At 38.9% G+C, this 20,809-nt stretch overlaps 1 protein-coding gene across 1 annotated transcript; it reads left to right on the top strand.

The window, feature by feature from the left end:
- Positions 1-5,437: 5,437 nt before the first annotated feature.
- Positions 5,438-17,031, top strand: LOC149831431 (kinesin-like protein NACK1). Its single transcript, XM_090013016.1, has 14 exons — positions 5,438-5,669; positions 5,770-5,859; positions 5,957-6,057; positions 6,186-6,299; positions 6,383-6,464; positions 7,518-7,585; positions 7,671-7,730; positions 7,810-7,934; positions 14,017-14,215; positions 14,408-14,533; positions 14,623-14,685; positions 14,757-15,695; positions 15,802-16,124; positions 16,565-17,031. Exons 1-14 carry the CDS (start codon positions 5,438-5,440, stop codon positions 16,890-16,892), a joined length of 2,850 nt encoding a protein of 949 aa, XP_089869142.1. The 3' UTR covers positions 16,893-17,031.
- Positions 17,032-20,809: the final 3,778 nt, after the last annotated feature.

The raw sequence follows: 20,809 nt of genomic DNA, 5'->3' as shown, positions 1-20,809 counted from the left end.
AATTTTCTGGTTCTTGTGGATTTGAGCTGTAGATTGGGAAGGACTGGTTGTTGGTTCTGTGATATTCATTTCATTCTCTCTATGAATGACAGCCCTGGGTTTCAGCTGCATCAATTAATTCTATTTGAGTTGGACCACCGGCTGTTGATGTTTTGAGAAGAGTTGAATTGGATTTGTTTCAGGTCATAGCAACCGCCAAAAAATCTTTCCTTTTTTTCACATAAAGTTTTAAATAATGCTACAACTTTGTCTTTGGATGACCAGCAAGAGCTCAGTTGTGTGTTTGATGTAATTTACAAGTCTGCTATAGACTGACCATCCAAGCCACAAATTGTATGATCCATATTTTATTTTTCACATCACTTGACATAGATTAGGCTGTACATGATGGCGCAAGCGAGTTGCGTTCAAGCCATGCTTAGGCAGGAACAGATTTTTTCAAAAGAAAGGTGTATCTGATGGTGAACAAATCCTAAATTTTTTAAAGAGCTTCAACAGTTGACAGTCCGTAATACATTAAGAATTCACCGTTGAAAAAATTGTGTTCAAATGTGTCTAACATGGTTATTTATTATATTAGTAGGTTTAATATCTCCAACATACCATAAAATTCAACTTTCAAGATAGTAAAAGGAAATGCATAAATTCCGAATATTTATTTTGAATTAATGTAGTCACCATATGTTCGTGTTGTCAGTTTTAAAGTTGGGAATATGCTCCCGTGTACTTGAAAGAGAATTTGGTAACGTTGTTACTAGTCTCGTGAATGCTGCTGTGCCTTGAAAGCTTTTAACTTATAACTTAGTTGGGGTCACATTTATGGCTTTGTGCTAGTTCCTTATTGATTGTGTATCACGTGCATTCATTACTATGTCTGCCTCACTCTGGGTGAGGAAGTACCGAAGGTGCAACTTGGGTAGCCAAATCACAAAGATGGATGGTCCACAAAACGTGTAGTAGTTATGCAAAACCGACTCATGATATTCACTACCTTTTGGGGCGGACGGTCACATATCTCTGATACTAAGTACCAGTGCTGGTTGGGGTCTGCCTAACCCGTGAAAAGATCAGGTGCAATATGATTACACAAATATCTGTGCATTAAGCACCTGATCACCCTCCATCTTGGGGACAGGGCCTGTTAGTTGTGGGGGCCCAAGGCCTGATGGAGGGCAATCATGTGCTTAATGCACAAATTGTGTGCCATGTGATTGCCACCCGATCCAGACCCTAACCCCAGCTTGCCTTTAAAAAAAACAGTAGTTCCCATGATTTGAGTATACATCAGTTTTTAAGCTTCCCTGGGTTGGACATCTGATCAAATCCAAGTCCAGTTGGTAGAATTTGGCAATGAAACCTATAATCTAATTACTAATCGGACTTGAGTTCAATTGGATACTCCAACATCTGAATCTCAATCTGAAATCAACCAAAGATCCGACGAAAGTCCATAAATAAATGTGTCTCCCAACAGGGTATGTAGCCTAATTCAACTTGGTTTTGAAATTAGGTGCTCTTCATCCTCGTTCAAATGTGGCTCTCGACCGATGAAGTTAGATCCGACAATGCCCAACAAATGTTGTCCACTACAGTCAAATGCATCTAAGACTTGATCATATTTCCTGATTATTAATAGGATGTTGTTTTCTGTATGAAATCTGGCTAAATGGATTCGGTTTGGACCGGGTATCCAACTCAAATTTGAATATTTTGACACCCCTACTTTAGAACAACACTAATTAAGGGAAACTTTGTCTAGCCTTTGGATCAACACAAAGCCGTCTTTCCTGCTACCATGCCTCGATTATCAGTTCATCCTCAGAACGCTAAAAAAGAGTTGAAGTTCGTTGAGCAGTGTGCTTGTTGCACCTTGGCTTGAAATTCTATGGTTCTGCTTTGACCATATTTTATGTGGGCCAAGTTTCAACATGGGTCTAGGCCCCACCACAACAATCTTATGTACCCGTTTTGGAAGCAAATGCGGAAAATGCTGAGCTTATCCAAGGTACAAGAGCATGTGTGCATGCAGAAAAGCAGGGTTGTCAATGGGTCAGGTCTGTTTGGTACTTGACCTGACCCTATACGAACTTCATTTCCAGGTATGAGCAGAAAAATGTTGACTCAAACCCACTTTCTCGGTGAAGTGGGTTGATTAGGAAAAAATTTGTCTCTGTAGATTCATACAGACACCTTTCGACACATATAGTTCAAAAAAGAAAAAGAAAATCAGTGTCCATTAAGACCGTGTTTGATACGCGGGACAAGTCCTGTGCGGGGACAAAGCGGCCCAGCATGAGACTGCCCCTTTGTGTTTTCAGTGGGGTGCATCGGAGACAAACATGCCTTAAAAGTAATATGTAGGTAAGGTTTGGGTTATGATATGTATCCAACTAGTCCTGGCCTGAGTATTTTGAGTGTATATGTGGTTTGAGTTTGGGCGTTCATTTGTTGACCCTACTTAACTTGAACTTGACTACATGTTTTCTGCACGGGTTCAGGTGCACCATGATGGGTCGGATACCTGAACCATTGGCCACCTATTTAGAAGGTAAGCTGGAATTTGAAAATGGACATGATGGTCATACAACTTGGGGTGCTTGCTTTAAGATGTGCTACAGAGTTTTTTACCCAACAACAGGACATAAAACGTAAAAAAGCTGGATTTATTATCTTGTAAGATGGGATAATGATAATCCTTGACTGGCTAGGTATATAGCTAAGACGGCCTAGATTCCTTAGGCTGTTTGGTTGTTGGACCAACAAAATAGACTCGGTAGAATCTTGTGATGAGGTGCTCATAACGTGAAACAAACAATGACGCCTAAAGTTGACAAAAACAGCAGCACATGCAATTATAATTTGTCATTAACAGATATTATCAAATTTTTTTGGTCATTTATGGTGGCAATACCAAAGTTTTTCTTCAAAAGGAAAAGAGAAATAGAACAATAAACTTTTAAACCATTAGGCACAAAAGGAGCATACTTGAATACATTCAACTTCAACTTTTGAAAATGCTGAACTTCCCTCTTCTATTTCACTCGCGCACACACACTCCGCACGCTCGCATAGAGAGAGAGAGAGAGAGAGAGAGAGAGAGAGAGAGAGAGATTCAAATTTATATAAAGTCCCCAAGGGTCCACTAGACTAGATATTTGGTATGTAGGGGTGCCAAACCAATACCGACTGGTCCGGATCCTATAGGGTCAAAGGTTTGGTTAAAAAAATAGGTCCGATTGACTATTCGGGTCAGACACATGAAGTCCAATTATTAAAAGGATTGGGTATGGTTTAAAGAAATTTTGTGCCAAACCCGGGTCCCACCTGAGTTCCGAATAAGATCCATAAATTTTTCAATATAAAAAACTTAAAAAATATTATTTTACAGGGTATGTGCCGGGTCTGGTTTATGTAATTTTTATAGGATCTGGGTATGGTTTTTCTTATGAAAAATTAGATCAGACCCAAATCTGGATATGATACCCGATCCATCCATTTTAGCAGGGGTCCAACCCATTGACACCCCTAATGGTATGGATATGGCACTTCGGTTTAGGTCCTTGATGCTTTTGTTATAAATATAAGAACCTTCAGGTCGGGTATGAAAATGGGTCAGATCTAGAATGGTTATTGTATTAAATGGCAAATGTGAAAATCTTACACGCTTCACGGCTTGGTCAAAATTTTAGACTAAACCCAACCCACAGGTCCATGAGAGATCAGGCTAAGAGGGTTTCTTTTTTGTTAGGACTTTGAATCAAAACTGCCCAACTCACTTGCATCCCATTCTTGGCATATGCTGCAACTTAGTTGAGCCCAAGAGCATACGAGTAACTGAAGCCTACAAACTCAACAGGTTCCAAACTCAGGACCAAGATCCCATTTACAATCTCGGGAAACAATTGATTAGCCTAATCAACAGGCCCTAAGGCCGATATGGACCTGGATCTGGATCTGGTTCTAATATATTCAAGGTCCATCACCAACAAAATTAGGGTTAGTTTCGACACCTGGACATTCTTATAAGCAATTTCTGCAAGGGCTTCTATTCTGCATCGGATACCGTTGCTCAGATACGGTTCCAGGAATGACACATCCGATGAGAATCTGATCCACTAAATGAGAATCCAAAACCGGAGAATAGTTCTGTCATTTTAAAATTGTATTTGGGAAACGGCTGTCCCCTGTACCTAACGGTATCCTATCTGGCTATCTCACTTGCTCGCCAAATATTTAAAAAATGTAGAGTGAGAAAGCAGACTGCCAACGGCTAGTTTCCTTCTCTACCCCATTAAAACTCTCTCTCTCTCTCTCTCTAACTGATATTCTACTTATTTTTTCCCATCTGACCCCGTTTTTGAATAATTGGTCATTTTTGTCAGTGCTTTCATCTTGGTCACTCTCCGTTCATTTAGGGGTTGATACTTGATAGTGGCCGGACGATCGAGGGTTTTGTGGAATCTCCGGCCGGATTGTTCAGGTGCATGCAGAAAATCCTGCTAGAATTTTGGGTGAGTTTCTTCTCGTGGCCTGTTTTCTGCAACTGTTCTGCCCTTCCTCTTCTCGCTTTCAGGCGGTTGCTTTGTTTGTTTCCATAAACGGTGGCAACGAGAATCTGAGGGTGCTGGAGTAAGGGTTGGGTTTTCTTGGTGGAAGATTTGGTTCTTGGTTTTCCTTTGAGGTTATTTCTTTGTTTACCTGATCTTTTGGTTCAAAAATTAGGAAAGAATGTGTATTTTAAGGATGGGAGGATCTCTCTCTCTCTCTCTCCTACTTAATAAGGAAATACATTAGTCGCTTCTGGTTCTGTATAGAAGTTCTTTAGGTTCTCGATTGTTACCTTTTAGAATCGTTTTGTTTGGGTAAAAAAAATTCAAGGAAAATGATAGAATATGGGGGGACTTTTAGAACGAGATGATTTATTTTTTGGCTAAGCATTCTTTAGTCTTTTTTGCTATGCAGAACATATAGAAATTATTCTGATTTTTTTCCGGAAAGAAAATATTTTTTTCTGTTGGTTGAGAAATAAATTAATTTATTACATTTTTCTGTGTCAATTTTGTTATTGGAGGTTCTTTTATCCACCTTTAAAGGACCGAAAGAATCACCTTTTTCTTTTCTCTAACTGTTACAACCGCTATCCTACTCTTTAAGATTTGGTCGAAAATTAATTTTAAAAAAAGAAAGGAAAAGACCATGTTCTATAAGTTGGTTTAAATTCATGGTTGGGAAATATTCATGGATGTCCAGAAGCACTCCTTAACATTTCTTTCCAATACGGTTTCTGTATCTTTCAGGGAGAATTGTTGGCTTTGTAGATAATTCAATTTGCTGAGGATGATGCAGAGTTTGTGAGATTTGATTTGGTTTCCTTAGATTTAGAAGCCTCGGCTGACAGTTTCCAAGTATAGTCATTAAGGAACTCAAACAAGTAAATATGACTGTTAAGACCCCAGCAACACCATCCTCAAAGATAGACAGGACCCCTATTTCCACACCTGGAGGTCCCAAAGTTAAAGAGGAGAATATATTTGTCACAGTTAGAGTGAGGCCTCTTAACAGATTAGAAGAATCACAAAGGGATCAGGTAGCTTGGGAATGCCCAGATGATCATACAATTGTAATGAAGAATCCATTGCACGATCGCTCATCTGCTTCTTTTACTTTTGGTAAACTCGGATCATTTTTATTGTTTTCTGTTTTTTCCCAATTTTTAATATTTCCTGTTTTCAATTTTATCTCTAATTATGTGGTTCAACTATCAAACAGACAAAGTTTTTGGACTAAATTGCCTAACTGAGAGGGTCTACGAGGAAGGAGCTAAAGATGTAGCACTCTCTGCACTTACAGGAATAAATGGTAGTTTTATTTTATTGAATGACAACATCAATGTGTTTAGGAACAAGAAAAGTCACTAGTGCTGATGCAGTTCTTTAAATGCTTAATTTTCTTGCAGCCACCATTTTTGCCTATGGGCAGACCAGCAGTGGAAAGACCTTTACCATGAGAGGGATTACTGAAAGTGCTGTGAATGACATATACAAGAATATAATAAGTGTGGGTTGTTTCTTCATATATATCCTCTTAGTTTAGATTTTGATGTATGCATTAATTAGTTTTAGGGATGTAAGATACCGTGTGACAATTTTTCAGTTTGCCTGATATTTTACTATAATGCTTCACAGACTCCAGAGAGGGATTTTGTGGTTAAGATTTCTGCTCTTGAAATTTATAATGAGATTGTCAAGGATCTCTTGAATCCAGAATCAGGTCCTCTTCGCCTGTTGGATGATCCAGAGGTACTGATCATGTAAAAATCATTTAGCACATCAGTTCCCGTATGAAGCAAACTTTTACTTTTTTGTTTTTGATAAACTTGCAGAAAGGAACTGTTGTTGAGAAATTAGTGGAAAAAAAGGCTACTGACAGTCAGCATCTGAGACACCTGATAGGCATTTGTGAAGGTAATTTTAGCCTGATATCTTCTTCTTCTTCTTCCTTTCACTTTTTTCTTTTTTTCTTCCTCCACCGAAACTTGTGTTGGGCATGCCTTTTGTTTGCATCTCAACAACAGAATGAAGAACTTTGCCAATCAAAGACTCCAACCCAAATACAAAGTCAAACCGTTACCTTCTGCACTCTTTTGTCTAGTCAAGAAGGGGGAAAGAGAAGGCTTGCTTCAAAAAGTAGACTTTGGACTATCAAAGAAAAGCATCAAACCAATGCAGTGTCATGTTTTCATAGACACTTCACTCCCTGCCTGTGCTTAATCTCACCAATTTGATGAATTGTAGCTCGCTTCTATCCAATCTATGATGAGTAGTTTCAGTTTGTTGCATTAGATTTTGGCACAAATCCTTGAGATCCAATGTTTACAAATTATTTTTGTAGTACAGAAATGTCATTGTTTTATGGATTTCTTATGAGAATGTGATTTACAGTCAATGTGTCTGTATACCCTGAAATGAGTCCTATTGCATAACTGGGTCTGCACTCAACATCAGTCGTAGAATAACCAAGTTAACCAACAGGCTTGGTCATGTCGTGGTGACTTGAACAAGTCAATGGTCCAATTAAGTGATAATGACACATTTTTTTTAGTTTTTTCTTAGAGTAAATGTGATTTGCAGTCAATGTGTCTGTATACCCTGAAATGAGTCCCATTGCATAATCGGGTCAATGTGATTGTTTTATGGATTTCTTATGAGTAAATGTGATTTGCAGCCTTGTCTGTATACCTTGAAATGAGTCCTATTGCATAACCGGGTCTGCACTCAACATCAGTCTGTTAGAACAACCAAGTTAACCAACAGGCTTGGTAATCTCGTGGTGACTTGAACAAGTCTACATGATAATGGTCCAATTGAGTGATAATGGCACATTTTTTTTTTCTTTTTGGAGCATCTGCGTTGGTGAATTCCTATATCTCTAAATCGTGCCGATAAATTTTGGCCTTGGTTGATTGTTTTTTCTTGTAATGATGTTGCCAATTTACTTTAAATCTCAAAAATTTTCAGCTCAAAGGCAAGTGGGTGAAACTGCTCTAAATGATGCAAGCTCTAGATCTCATCAAATAATCAGGCTGGTCGGTTGCCTTCCTTCAATTGTGTGTTAAGATTAAAATGGCTTTGCTTGTCTCCAGACTCAGTGAACTTTCATGTGGTCTGCAGACTATTGAGAGTAGCCTCCGTGCAAACTCAGGCTGTGTGAAATCTTTTTTTGCAAATCTTGTAAGATCATCCCCTTAATTTGTAAATTTTATGTATATGACAACTTCTATGACACTCTATAACTAACCTCTGTGTACAGAATTTTGTGGACCTAGCAGGCAGTGAACGAGCTTCACAGACACATGCTGATGGTATAAGGCTCAAGGAAGGCTCCCACATTAACCGCAGCTTGCTAACCCTTACTACTGTCATCAGAAAGCTCAGGTTACATTTGACTAAACATTACTATTTGTTGCTATTTCTAGCATTTAGACATTCATACAAATGATTATCTGTTTTATAACTTAGTAACTGCCGGGAACTGGTATAGATCCATTGACCTTTGGTTCAAGATTCTCTTGGGATTGACTTATCGTCAAGCTGATTTTTTCAGTCAACTTTTCATTCTAGCATTTAGACATTCATACAAATGATTATCTGTTTTATAACTTAGTAATTGCCCGGAACTGTATAGATCCATTGACCTTCGGTTCAAGATTTTCTTGGGCTTGACTTATCTTTAAGCTGATTGTTTCAGTCAACTTTTCATTGTATGCACAACTTATTTTCTCATGAACTCATGGACTCCATTGAGCAGTTGAAGTTGGTCCTGGCCATTATGTCTTCCAGGAACAAACTAAGCCAGACGTAAATAAAGGGAGACGTTGTTTACCCAGAGACTTGTTTAGCAGAAAAAGCTTATAAAACGACCTGCACATCGCATGGTTGTACTGAATAAAACTTACAAAAGATCCTAGGCTGAATAGGTGAACACAGTTGAAGTTGGTGCTGGCCATTATGTTTTCCAGAGATAAACTGAGCCAGAGGTAAATAAGGGACACGTTGTTATCCAGAGACTTGTTTAGAAGAAAAAGCTTATCAATAGGCACATGGGTTGCACATCCCATGGCTGTAAATGAATAAAACTTACAAAAGATCACTGGCTGAATAGGTGAACACAGTTACATGTCCCATGGCTGAAGTGAATAGGCAGAATTAAAGGGCCAATATGCAATTATCCTTACAGGAAGGTCCTCTGAAACATCAAGGGAGGTATTAATTCTTTTCAAAGTAAATAAGTTGGCAAGGGAGTTGTTACATGTTCCATGGTTTTGATTCACCAATGAATCTATAAAAAGTTGGCAACTCTCAAAACCTTCACCAATCTTTTCAACCAAGGGTTCACATTCTAAAACTAACATGACATAAATGAAACTTTCTAGGTTATGAGAGAGAGAGAGAGATGCTACATGCTAAGGATCAAACGTGCTTTAAGTTTGCATACCTTTTTTGGGACACTTGAAAAAGGCTATGGGTGCTCTCTGAATTAAGCCTTATCTCTTTGTTTTCAAAGGGTTCACATTCTAAAACTAACATGACATAAATGAAACTTTCTAGGTTATGAGAGAGAGAGAGATATGCTACATGCTAAGGATCAAACGTGCTTTAAGTTTGCATACCTTTTTTGGGACACTTGAAAAAGGCTATGGGTGCTCTCTGAATTAAGCCTTATCTCTTTGTTTTCAATTGTGCACTAGAATTAGATGTAATGGGACTGGATGACGTGACTGTAATTTATTTGTTAATGAACTTATACTATGTCGCATGGATACTCCATTTTGCCTCCCGTTCTGTATCCCCTATATACAAGTCGTGCTAGAAAGTTCACAAAAATCATGTATCCCCATGTCCACAGCTGTATCCATGTGACATATATCTTATAGTTTCAACTTTCAAGTTGGTAATTTGTATGAATCTAGAGTCTAAACATTGTATATTTTATTATTGTATCGTACTGAATAATGAATTTAACATATAAGCATGTCCCATGTCTTTCACATACAATTTTGTGATCGATGTCACAGCGTCATAAAAACTTAGTCATACCCTATGAATATGAACCAATATGAGAATTTCGTTGGGGCGTTCCCTACTGAGCGACGTGCTGTACTCTATAGGCCCGGAGGCAGTGATAAGGCAAGGGTTGCTAGGTCGTCGCCCGGAAGCGACGCGTCACACCGGCGCCCGGGTGTGGTGTCAAATAGGCAAGGGTTCCCTCACTTTGTTGGACGGGTGGGGGTAAAGAAGTTAGTCCAAGACCATAAAATTAGGTTAGCCACTTGGAACATAGGGTCTTTAACTGGTAAGTTGGTAGAGTTAGTAGATGTTATGTGTAGGAGAAAGATTGATATTTTATGTCTACAAGAGACCAAATGGGTAGGTGAGAAAGCAAAAGTGATAGAACCTTGGGGATATAAGATTTGGTATACAGGAATAAATAGGAATAGGAATGGAGTATGGATTGTTATGAGTCGTGAGTTTATAGATAATGTAGTTGAGGTCCGTAGGAAGGGTGATAGGATTTTACTTATTAAATTAGTATTAGGTACGGATATTATTAATATTCCACTTGGAACATAGGGTCTTTAACTGGTAAGTTGGTAGTAGAGTTAGTAGATGTTATGTGTAGGAGAAAGATTGATATTTTATGTCTACAAGAGACCAAATGGGTAGGTGAGAAAGCAAAAGTGATAGAACCTTGGGGATATAAGATTTGGTATACAGGAATAAATAGGAATAGGAATGGAGTATGGATTGTTATGAGTCGTGAGTTTATAGATAATGTAGTTGAGGTCCGTAGGAAGGGTGATAGGATTTTACTTATTAAATTAGTATTAGGTACGGATATTATTAATATTGCACCTCAAGTAGGTTTAGATGATTCCACTAAGCGTCAATTTTGGGAAGATTTAGATGGAGTAGTACAAGGGATATCTTATGGAGAAAGGCTTTTCATCGGCGGTGACCTTAATGGGCATGTAGGCATTAGTAGGGATGGCGGCTATGGTATAGGAGAAAGAAACGATAGTGGAGAAAGGATTTTAGATTTTGGTTTGTCCTATGATATGATCTTAGCAAACACTTGGTTTAGGAAGAGGGAGTCTCACCTAGTAACATTTAAAAGTGGGGTTAATACGAGTCAGATAGATTTTTTCCTACTTAGAAAGAGAGATAGGGGTTGTTGCATCGATTGTAAGGTTATATCGGGAGAAAGTGTAGCTACACAACATAGAGTCTTAATTTTAGATCTTAGAATTAGACAATGCCGCAAAAGGGATAGACATAGGATAGATCCTAGAATTAAGTGGTGGGCACTGAAAGGAGCTAAACAAGGAATGTTTGTAGAGTGGGTAGTTAAGGAAGTTGATTGGTGTCTTGAGGCGGATTCAGAATCTATGTGGAATAAGATAGCGGGTGGTATGAGAAAGGTGGCTAAGGAGGTATTGGGTGAGTCTAAAGGCGGTGCACCGCTAGGTAAGGATACATCGTGGTGGAACGAGGATGTCAAATTAGCTATTAAGGTTAAAAGCGAGTGTTATAGAAATCTAAGTAAAAGTCGTGATAATGAGAATTTGGAGAAGTATATGATAGCAAAGAAGGAAGCTAAAAAAGTAGTTCGGAACGCGAGGAATAAGGTATATAAGGAGGTTTATGACAAGTTGGATACCAAAGAGGGTGAGAAGGATATTTATAAGATTGCAAAAATGAGAGAGGAAATCGAGGGATCTGGGTATGGTTAGATGTATCAAAGATGAAACGCAAAGGGTTATAGTCAAAGATGAGGAGATTAAGGAGAGATGTAAAGATTATTTTGATAAGCTATTTAATGAAAGTCTTGCTCAGGATCTTGGAGACTTTTCCATTCCTTTTCATGAGATGAATCGTGACTTCATGCGCAAGATTCAAAAGAAAGAAATTGCAGAGGCTTTGAAGAAAATGAAATCAAGAAGGGCAGTTGGCCCAGATGGTATACCTATCGAGGCTTGAAAATGCTTGGGAGAGAAATGTTTAGAATGGTTGAAAAATCTTTTTAACAAGATTTGGCGAACAAATAAGATGCCTAATGAGTGGAAGAAGAGTACTTTGGTGCCTCTATATAAGAACAAGGGTGATATACAAGATTGCACAAACTATCGTGGTATAAAACTCATGAGTCATACTATGAAACTTTGGGAGAGGGTGATTGAGTCTAGGTTGAGGAAGGTTGTCATGATATCGGAGAATCAATTTGGTTTTATGCCTGGAAGATCTACTATGAAAGCTATACATCTTCTTAGACAACTTATTGAGAGAAATAGAGAGAGGAACAAAGATTTGCATATGGTTTTTATTGATTTGGAGAAGGCTTACGATAGAGTACCTAGAGACGTTCTCTGGTGGACAATGATGAAGAAAGGTGTTTCTCTCAAGTACATTAGTATAATTAAAGATATGTATGAAGGAGTAGTAACCAATGTCTGCACTTGTGGAGGGATGACAACCAATTTTCCTATAACAGTTGGGTTACATCAAGGATCTGCTTTAAGCCCTTTCCTATTTGCTATAGTGATGGATGAGCTTACGAGATAAATTCAAGAAAATGTGTCGTGGTGTATGTTGTTTGCTGATGATATTGTTTTGATTGATGAGTCTAGAGCTGGGGTTAATGCTAAGTTAGAATTATGGAGACAGACATTGGAAGCAAGAGGTTTTAAGTTGAGTAAGAGTAAGACAGAATACATGGAATGTCGATTTAGTAAGCAACGAAATAAAGATGGGAGTGTAGTGAAGCTTGGTGAGAAAGAAATACCGGTGGATGATTCTTTCAAATATTTGGGATCTATCATTCAAAAGTATGGAGAAATTGATGGAGATATAAATCATAGGATAAAGGTTGGGTGGATGAAATGGAAAAGTGCAACTGGAGTGTTGTGCGATCGTAGAATGCCATTGCGGTTGAAGGGAAAGTTTTATAGGACGACTATTAGGCCCGCTTTACTATATGGTACAGAATGTTGGGCTGCCAAGAGACATCATATTCAAAAAATGAGTGTAGCTGAGATGCGTATGCTGAGATGGATGTGTGGAAATACAATAAAAGATAAGATTCGGAACGAGGAGATACGTAAGAAGGTAGGCGTTGCACCCATTGAAAATAAGATGAGAGAGAATCGTTTACGGTGGTTTGGACATATTCGACGAAGGCCTAATGATGCTCCAATTAGAAGGATGGAGAAATGAGAAAATATATTAGTTAAAAGAGGTCCGGGTAGGCCTTGGAAGACATGGATGGAGGTGATAGGAAAGGATATGAATGCTTTGAACCTCACCGAGGACATGGCATTGGATAGAAATGAATGGAGGAGAAGGATTCATGTGGAAGACCCAGAATGATTTTCTTTGTTGGTTCATATCGCCGACCCCAATTGTTTTGGGATGAAGGCGTAGTTGTTGTTGTTTGTTGTTGATGTCACAGCGTCATATGCCTTGTCTGTGACCATGTTCACTTAAGATGGTATACACTGGTCTAGAACTTCCGACTCATCAATTCTCATGTCTATTCGAGAAACTCATGGTCAATGTAAAATTTTCATCTTAGCCTTTCTTTTCCGGAGCTTATGATTGGTAATTGATACACTAAATTTCTTTTGTACATGCTCTACGTAAGTAATGTAGAGCACGTCATCTGCCACAAATCTAAAAATCCATGGTCGTGTAAATTATTACTACTTAAAGTGCAGTTGTTTAGGCAACGCCATCCATCTGTCAAACCAAAATTGGGTGTTCCAGTTGCTTTAGTTTTGTAAGTTCAAGGATTCCTAGTAAGTTCTTTATTTAAAAAATTTAGGATCTGGGTTTAACCTTGATTTGTTTGGGATCTATTGACTTCAATTTATGTGAATCAACCTGATTACAATTTACAAGTTCTCAAGTCTTAAGTGCGCCTCTTCAGTAACTGGAGGTCAATAGTGTCAAGGGCCAAGTGCCATTCAACTTCTGGGTTTATTATTATTATGTGTTATGCTCAATCTTTTGAGGATCCTTGGTTCTTTGTTGATCCAGTAAAGCCCAGGACCAGAGATAAAGTCAGAAAGGTTGAATCGATTGCTCTTATCCATGAAAGATTGTGACATGATGGTTCATGGTTGGATTGCTTGTTCACAGTTTACGTTATAAAAACTTTTACTTTTGGTTCCAAGGATGATGAGAAATTCTTTCCAATCAGCAGACATTTCAGACTTTATGCATCTCACGCATGGTTATGTCCTAGCTCACTGGCTTTTGAAACTCGAAACCAAGTTATCACGTGGACTCAGAGAAGGATTGACAGCCAAAATCTCTGGGATCTGTATCCATGTTCATCAGGGTTTGGTTGGCTTGTTTTAGATGTGTGGCAATTTCTCCATGTTAACATATTGTTTTACATTATTATCTTTTTTGGTTGGTTTTTTATTTTTATTTTTATTTTTTCCTTGTGCTGCTGCAGTGGTGGAAAAAAGAATGTTCACATACCATACCGGGATTCAAAGCTTACACGCATTTTGCAGCTTTCCCTTGGAGGAAATGCAAGAACGGCAATCATATGCACTATGAGCCCAGCCTCAAGTCATCTAGAACAATCTCGTAAAACACTCTCTTTTGCAACAAGTGCGAAGGAAGTCACTAACAGTGCTAAAGTAAACATGGTAATTTATTTTGAACAACTACGCACGTTCTGGCATTACTTAGACTTGTTCCTTCTCTTCTTTGCTTTCAATCAGTTCTTAAAAGAATGATACAACAACCTGAAGACTGAACTGCTCAGATTGTTATCCCCTAATTTCAAGTTGTTTTTCTTTGGGATTCTGATTGGACTGCCTGCATTTTGATTGTTTCAGGTTATCTCTGACAAGCAATTAGTCAGACATTTGCAAAAGGAAGTAGCTAGGCTTGAAGCAGAGCTACGTATGCCAGAACCATCAGCAGAAGCTTTATTGATAGAAAAAGAAATGGAGATCCAGAAGGTATTATGAATCCTTTGGATTAGATCAATCAATCTTATTCTTATGTTATAGATGGCTTGTCAACTAACATGTTTGTGGTATTTACTCAGTTGAAGATTGAAAATGAAGAATTGAAGCGAAAGCTGGATGAAAGAAAAGCATCTGAGGAACAGGTTACTTCTCATTTACTCAGTCATTCTTGTTATTTTACCTATAGTTGGCCCTTAACATTCCTTGTTTTCAGGGTGTGGTCCCATGTAGTTCACCTCGCCGAGTGGTCAAATGCCTCTCTTTCTCTGGTCCATTAACATCACCATGTGATGGGGTTACTGAAGAAGCAGGAGCATTAAAGAGGTTGAGACAGACCTTGGGCAGACAAACTATGAGACAATCCATGACTTCTCCCTCCATCCTTGTGCAAGAAATACGAAAACTTGAGAAGTTGCAGGAGCAGCTTGGTGAAGAAGCTAACAGAGCTATTGAAGTTCTTCAGAAACAGGTTACTTCTCATAGATTAGGAAACCAAGATGTGGCAGAGACTGTGGCAAAACTCCAAGCAGAATTAAGGGAGATGCGTGCTGTTCGATCAACAAATAGAGAACTTGATGTTGCAGACATGGCGGGTAATCAAAGTGTCAATGCAACCTTGAAAGAAGAGATCAGTAGGTTGCATTTGCAGGAAAATTCAATTTCCAATTTAGAAGCTCAGCTAGAAAATGTTCAGAAGTCTATAGACAAGCTGGTGTTGTCTCTCCCAAGCAATAATGCACCCAACGATGAAACACCAAAGTCTAAAACTCAATCCAAGAAGAAGAAGATGCTTCCACTGGGACTGAGCAATAGCATTAACAAGCAACATCTCATAAAATCACCCTGCTCACCACTTTCATCATCTCGGAATGTTTTAGAGTTCGAACCTGAAAACAAACCACCAGAAAGTGATGATCTCACTTCAGAAGAGGTACATAAAGTGACACCAACCAGAAGTGAAGATGGTGATGAGCCGTCATCCAGGGAGGGAACACCTTGCTACCATCGTTCAAATTCTGTAAATGTAAAAAAAATACAGAAGATGTTCAAGAATGCAGCTGAGGAGAACATACGGAGCGTAAGAGCTTACGTTACCGAGCTTAAAGAACGTATAGCTAAACTCCAATACCAGAAAAAGCTCCTCGTTTGCCAGGTAAGCAACAACTTAATGATCCCAAAAATGAAGACTGAAACTTGAAACAAAATTTTCAATTCTCCTGCTTTATGTTATTTAAACAAAGCAAAAATTGGATCTGTAGGTGCTGGAATTAGAAGCAAATGAGAATGCAGGAAATGAGACAACACCTGAAGAAATTTCATCAGACTTTCACAACTCGCCTGCATCATGGCACTCATTTTTTGAGAATCAAAGAAGGCAGATAATTCAGTTATGGGATTTATGTCAAGTTTCAATTGTACATAGAACACAATTCTATTTGTTATTCAGAGGAGATCCAGCTGATCAGATTTATATGGAGGTAGAGCTTCGCAGGTTGACCTGGTTGCAGCAACACCTTGCAGAACTTGGCAATGCCAGCCCTGCGCCAACAGGAGATGAGCCTGCCATATCACTTTCCTCCTGGTATTTATGGACTATCATCTTAGCATCTGTTAGAAAAAAGGAGAAGTAAATATGGAAAATAATGAATAGTACACAACACACACAAAGATACGTACAATACATCTGCATATCCTATGTGGGAGTAATTTTCTTTGTATGAGTGCATCTGCATTTGCACACAAAGATACATACATCTGCTTATCCTATGTGGGAGTATTTTTCTTTGTATGAGTGCATCTGCATTTGTAATATCATCTAGCATTTTGATTCCACTGTATTGTGGGCATGTAGTTTCCTATACGACCTGTTTCTGTCACCTGATTTTATGTTCTACTAGTACTATACATGCATTAATTGAGTTCTCTGCTATTACTATACTTTTTCTTTTCATTTGTTCAACTTATGGTAATCAATGGACTCTCTTCTGATAAGGCTAAACCATTTTTTTCCCACTTGGACAGCATGAGAAATCTCAAGCACGAAAGAGAAAACCTCGCGAAAAGGGTTAACTCTCGCCTAGCTCCAGAGGAGAGAGATATGTTGTACAGAAAGTTTAGAATCCCTCTTGATGGGAAGCAAAGGAAGCTGCAGTTGATTTATAGGCTCTGGACTGATCCTAATGATATGGAGTACATTCAGGAGAGTGCTGAAATAGTGGCAAAGCTTATAGGATTTTGTGGGTCTGGACATGCTTCAAAGGAGATGTTTGAGCTTAACTTTGTGCCACCTTCTGACAAAAAGCCATGGCTACTTGGCTGGAGTCCTATCTCCAATCTTCTAAATCTGTAAAAAGGACATTTTTTTATTTTCATAGGTAGCTAGGAATCTGACGCCAGATAAAACTTGCAATCTTATAATGGCAGATGGAGTCTTCTTTACCTCCACTGTAATTTCCATCGATAATTCAATTTGTATGCCTGTGTAATAATTGAGATCATATTGATCTTCGATTTCCTTTTCATCTTTTAGCTTGACTAATGAAATGCAACTGAGAAGTGGATAATTGAGAGTGACCAAGATATTGTTGTATTTTGAGGCATAGACACAAAGATCAGAGATACATTGAAGATATTGCGCTTTATCACCTGGTATAGTAAAAAAGAAATACAATATTCGCAAAACATATTTGCCTTTTTTAAAACATTGCCATTTTCATGATATTATTGATTTTTGATATTTTTACATGTTCTATTTTTATATATACTTTAAATTTTTTTATTTGTATTTAGAGTTTTTCCAAATAACTCAACAAACAATTTTTTTTGGTTTGTAGTGACGTCTTCTCTCAATGAGAAACTCTTTTTTTGGATAATAGAGGAAAACTACCTCACACACTCATGAGCTCATTGGCGTAAAAGCCCCGGATCCCCATTGCCCACTAGTGAGCAGACCCAACTTCAGCCTTGTGGCAAGGGACACACACTGTGTTTCGAACTCATGACATTCCTTCTGCTTGATAACGTACAAGAGTCGCCAGATGAAAGGAGTAACTTTGTCGAGTAGTTTGAACCCTTCTTCAGCCTTTGACTCGTGTTGAACCAAGGAAAGTGTCTCGTAAGAGTATGTTTGATGCCTCGTTTCGTGCATCGCATGAAAAGAAAAAGACGTCGAGAATACGATTTTTAACAAACATAGGACGCGGCAGACAAGATAATAGGGGAAAACTACCTCACACACTCATGAGCCAAAGCAGGTTATATGTTCCCCCCCCGAACAGGGCCGGTACTGAGATCTCATGTTCGGGGCTTCCAAATAGCGCCACGTATACGATCGAGACCGGCATGGTTCCCGATGACAGTCCGCATCATACTGCATTGTAATTTGGTGCCGCAACAAAGACTTAAGTACCCTTTACCGCCATTCGCTTCATCTTCCTCGAACGGACATAAATGCCCTCCTTCTAGAAAACTGAACCGTCGGTTTGTGAAAAGGACAAAACTGCCCTCCATCGTTATCGCGCCAAAACGTTCCGCAGAGTTTGCGTATGTAGCAAGCGTTATGTTGTAGGATTCAAATAGTTCGAAACAATCCATTCTCGCTCTAAGCACTCTACCAGAGATTCTTTGCTTTCATCTGGAGTCGTCGGAGCATCCTTTCCCTTTGTTCCAGAGCATCTGTTTCCGTCTTACCACTGCTTACTCTACAGTTGGAATATCCAAATTCCCATCATTTCGGTGAGTTTCGTGTAAGGTTTCTTTCTTCACTCTGAACTTTGCTTCTTATACAACGATTTGTTTCTTATGAACCCAAATATTCTGACGATTTCTAATCATGATGATCGTGTAATGTGTTGTGCAGGTTAGCAATGTCTGCGCCTAATCAGATTAGAGATACCCCGTCGTTCTATGAGTTGTCTATTAGAGAAGTGATCCGCCAGTCCCATCTATCTAAGGTTTTTGAAAGATATCAAAATATACTTAAGATTGAGAACGATAAAGACAGGGAAAAAGCCTTGGAATCGTATTATGCGGAGGATTATCCATCAGATATCGAGGCTGCGGACCAAATGAAGAACTCTGAAGAACGGAAGATGCAGAACAAGGATGACGAAGAGAAAGCAAAGGCAAGAAATATTGATGAGAATATAAATAGAAGGCGGAGGATTAACGCACAGGTGATGGAAAAGACGAAGAAGAATACGGAGGAGTTTGAAAGGTATGTTAGATATTTAGTGGATGAAACTGCGGCACAATGTAAGAGGAGAGACTTGGAGCGTAGTGCAATGCGAAACAAGGCAAGGCTACTGAAGGAAGATGAGGAGAGGCGAAGGCAAATGAATAAGGAGGAGGAAGAGAAGGAACAAAATATTCCTCAATATGAGGAAGAAAAGGAAAGGCGAATGAGGGAGAAGGAGTTTGAGGAAGCTAAGGAAATGCAAAGGCAAGAGAAGGAGAATGAGGAAAAGAAGGAAAGACAACGGAAGGAGAATGAGGAGGAAGAAGACAAGGAAAGAGAAAGGAAGAAGCAGGAGGAAGAATTGCAGGAAAGAAGGAAACAAGAACTGGAAGAGAAAGAAAGGCAGCGGAAGGAGAAGGAAGAGGAAGAAAAGGAAAGGGAAAGAAAGAAGCAGGAGGAGGAAGTGCAAGAAAGGTTAAGGAAGAAGCAGGAGGAAGAGGCGAAAAGGCAGAGAGAAAGGAAGCAGAAGGATGAGGAGAAAAAGCAGAGAGAAATGAAGGAGAAGGAGGAGGAGGCGAAAAAGGAGAGAGAAAGGATGCAGGAGCAGAAAAGGGAGACAGAAAGAAAGCAGATGAAGGAAGAGGAGAAAAGGGAGAGAGAAAAGAGGGAGAAGAAGGAGGAGGAGAATAGGGAGAGAGAAAGGAAACAGAAGAAGGAGGAGGAGAAAAGGGAGAGAGAAAGGAAGGAGAAGGAGGATGAGAAATAAAATAAGGCAGTGGAATGTTTTGTAAGCAATATATCAATTTGCGTTAGCAAGCGGCATAGCTTTACTACGATTTAATCAGGATGCATATAACAACGGATACCACTAGGGTTAAGCAAGTCAAAGCAACGATTTAATGCATGACAGTATCAAATAAAGTGCAGTTTGATGTTTGCTTATACTGAGCATCGACTTATCGCTTACCATGCCAATAAAATACACATGTCGTACATGTGTGTTGATGATAACGCTCTCATAATATCCACGAGTCTCTAAAGCGAGTTCAATAGAAGTCGCTGAGAGAGCAGCGATATGCATGCGAAAATCGCCCCGCCATTCGTGTAACGATGTGTTTCTGCATTCACATGTTTTCAAAGTCTGTGTACAAATATCTTACAAATACATATTACATGAAATATAATATCTTACACAAACGATATGTATATATAGCGGTTTGTAAGATATTGAAAATCGATGCGGCAGTTCAGCATAATAACTTACAACTCGACGATACAAAACCATACTATCTAAAAGGTCGATAAATATATCGCACAATAAATTACAAATCGATAAGGAAGAACTTGAGCATAATAGCAAACAAATCGATATTAACTAACAAAAATGTATCTCACAAAAACGGGAGTCTGTTACTAATACAGCGGTTTGAGATACAATGCATACAATGAATGAATGTAGGATACCTGATGGGGTAGAGGCCCTTCCTAGCATCTGCAAACAAGCATTCTTGTCAATAGGTCCCAGCGTCTTACAAATATCGATAAGTTTCTAACCTTCGTAAGAACAAGATCTACCTGCAATAACCAAACAATGCCTTAATGGCACATAAGACGACATGCCTTCTTCATCGATCGCATGATGAGATGAAAAGCTACTCACGCTGCCTTAATGGCACTGGAAGGAATGTTTGTGAATCATTGCTTTCTACCATGATGCCTAACGACAGCAAAAATGAAGAGAAGACACTGGAATGTTTTGTAACGCAAGGCAGGCACGAGAAGGCGACAGTGTGTTGTACAACAGAATAAAAAACAAGGCGGAAAGCTAGACTGGAGACGAAGGCAAAGTTTTGGTTGATAATGGGAGCAACTGTTACAGCAGATGGCGCAGGAGTTTAATGAATAGGGAACGTCTCCACTTTAAATGGTTAACATCAAACTTTCTGGATGGAGGATTTTTTTGTCTTTTTATCGACCCGTCGTTTCACAACTTTTGAATGAAGGATATTTTTGTCATTTCCTCGAACCGTCATTTCAGGGTAGGAAAAGCAAGTAAGGGTGATTAAGTCTTTGCAACAGCACCAGAGTCC

This window comes from Nuphar pumila, chromosome 7 (assembly GCF_984573655.1).
Source record: "Nuphar pumila chromosome 7, dmNupPumi1.hap1.1, whole genome shotgun sequence".
NCBI classification, from domain to species: Eukaryota; Viridiplantae; Streptophyta; class Magnoliopsida; order Nymphaeales; family Nymphaeaceae; genus Nuphar; species Nuphar pumila.
The sequence above is the reverse complement of the archived record's forward strand: the minus strand, read 5'-3'. Positions and strand labels throughout refer to the sequence as shown.

Coding starts and splice junctions, on each gene's coding strand:
- LOC149831431 (XM_090013016.1), top strand. CDS start 5,438: ATGACTGTTAAGACCCCAGCAACACCATCCTCAAAGATAGACAGGACC. Junction 5,860..5,956: donor TGCACTTACAGGAATAAATG/GTAGTTTTATTT, acceptor ATTTTCTTGCAG/CCACCATTTTTGCCTATGGG. Junction 6,300..6,382: donor GCCTGTTGGATGATCCAGAG/GTACTGATCATG, acceptor ATAAACTTGCAG/AAAGGAACTGTTGTTGAGAA.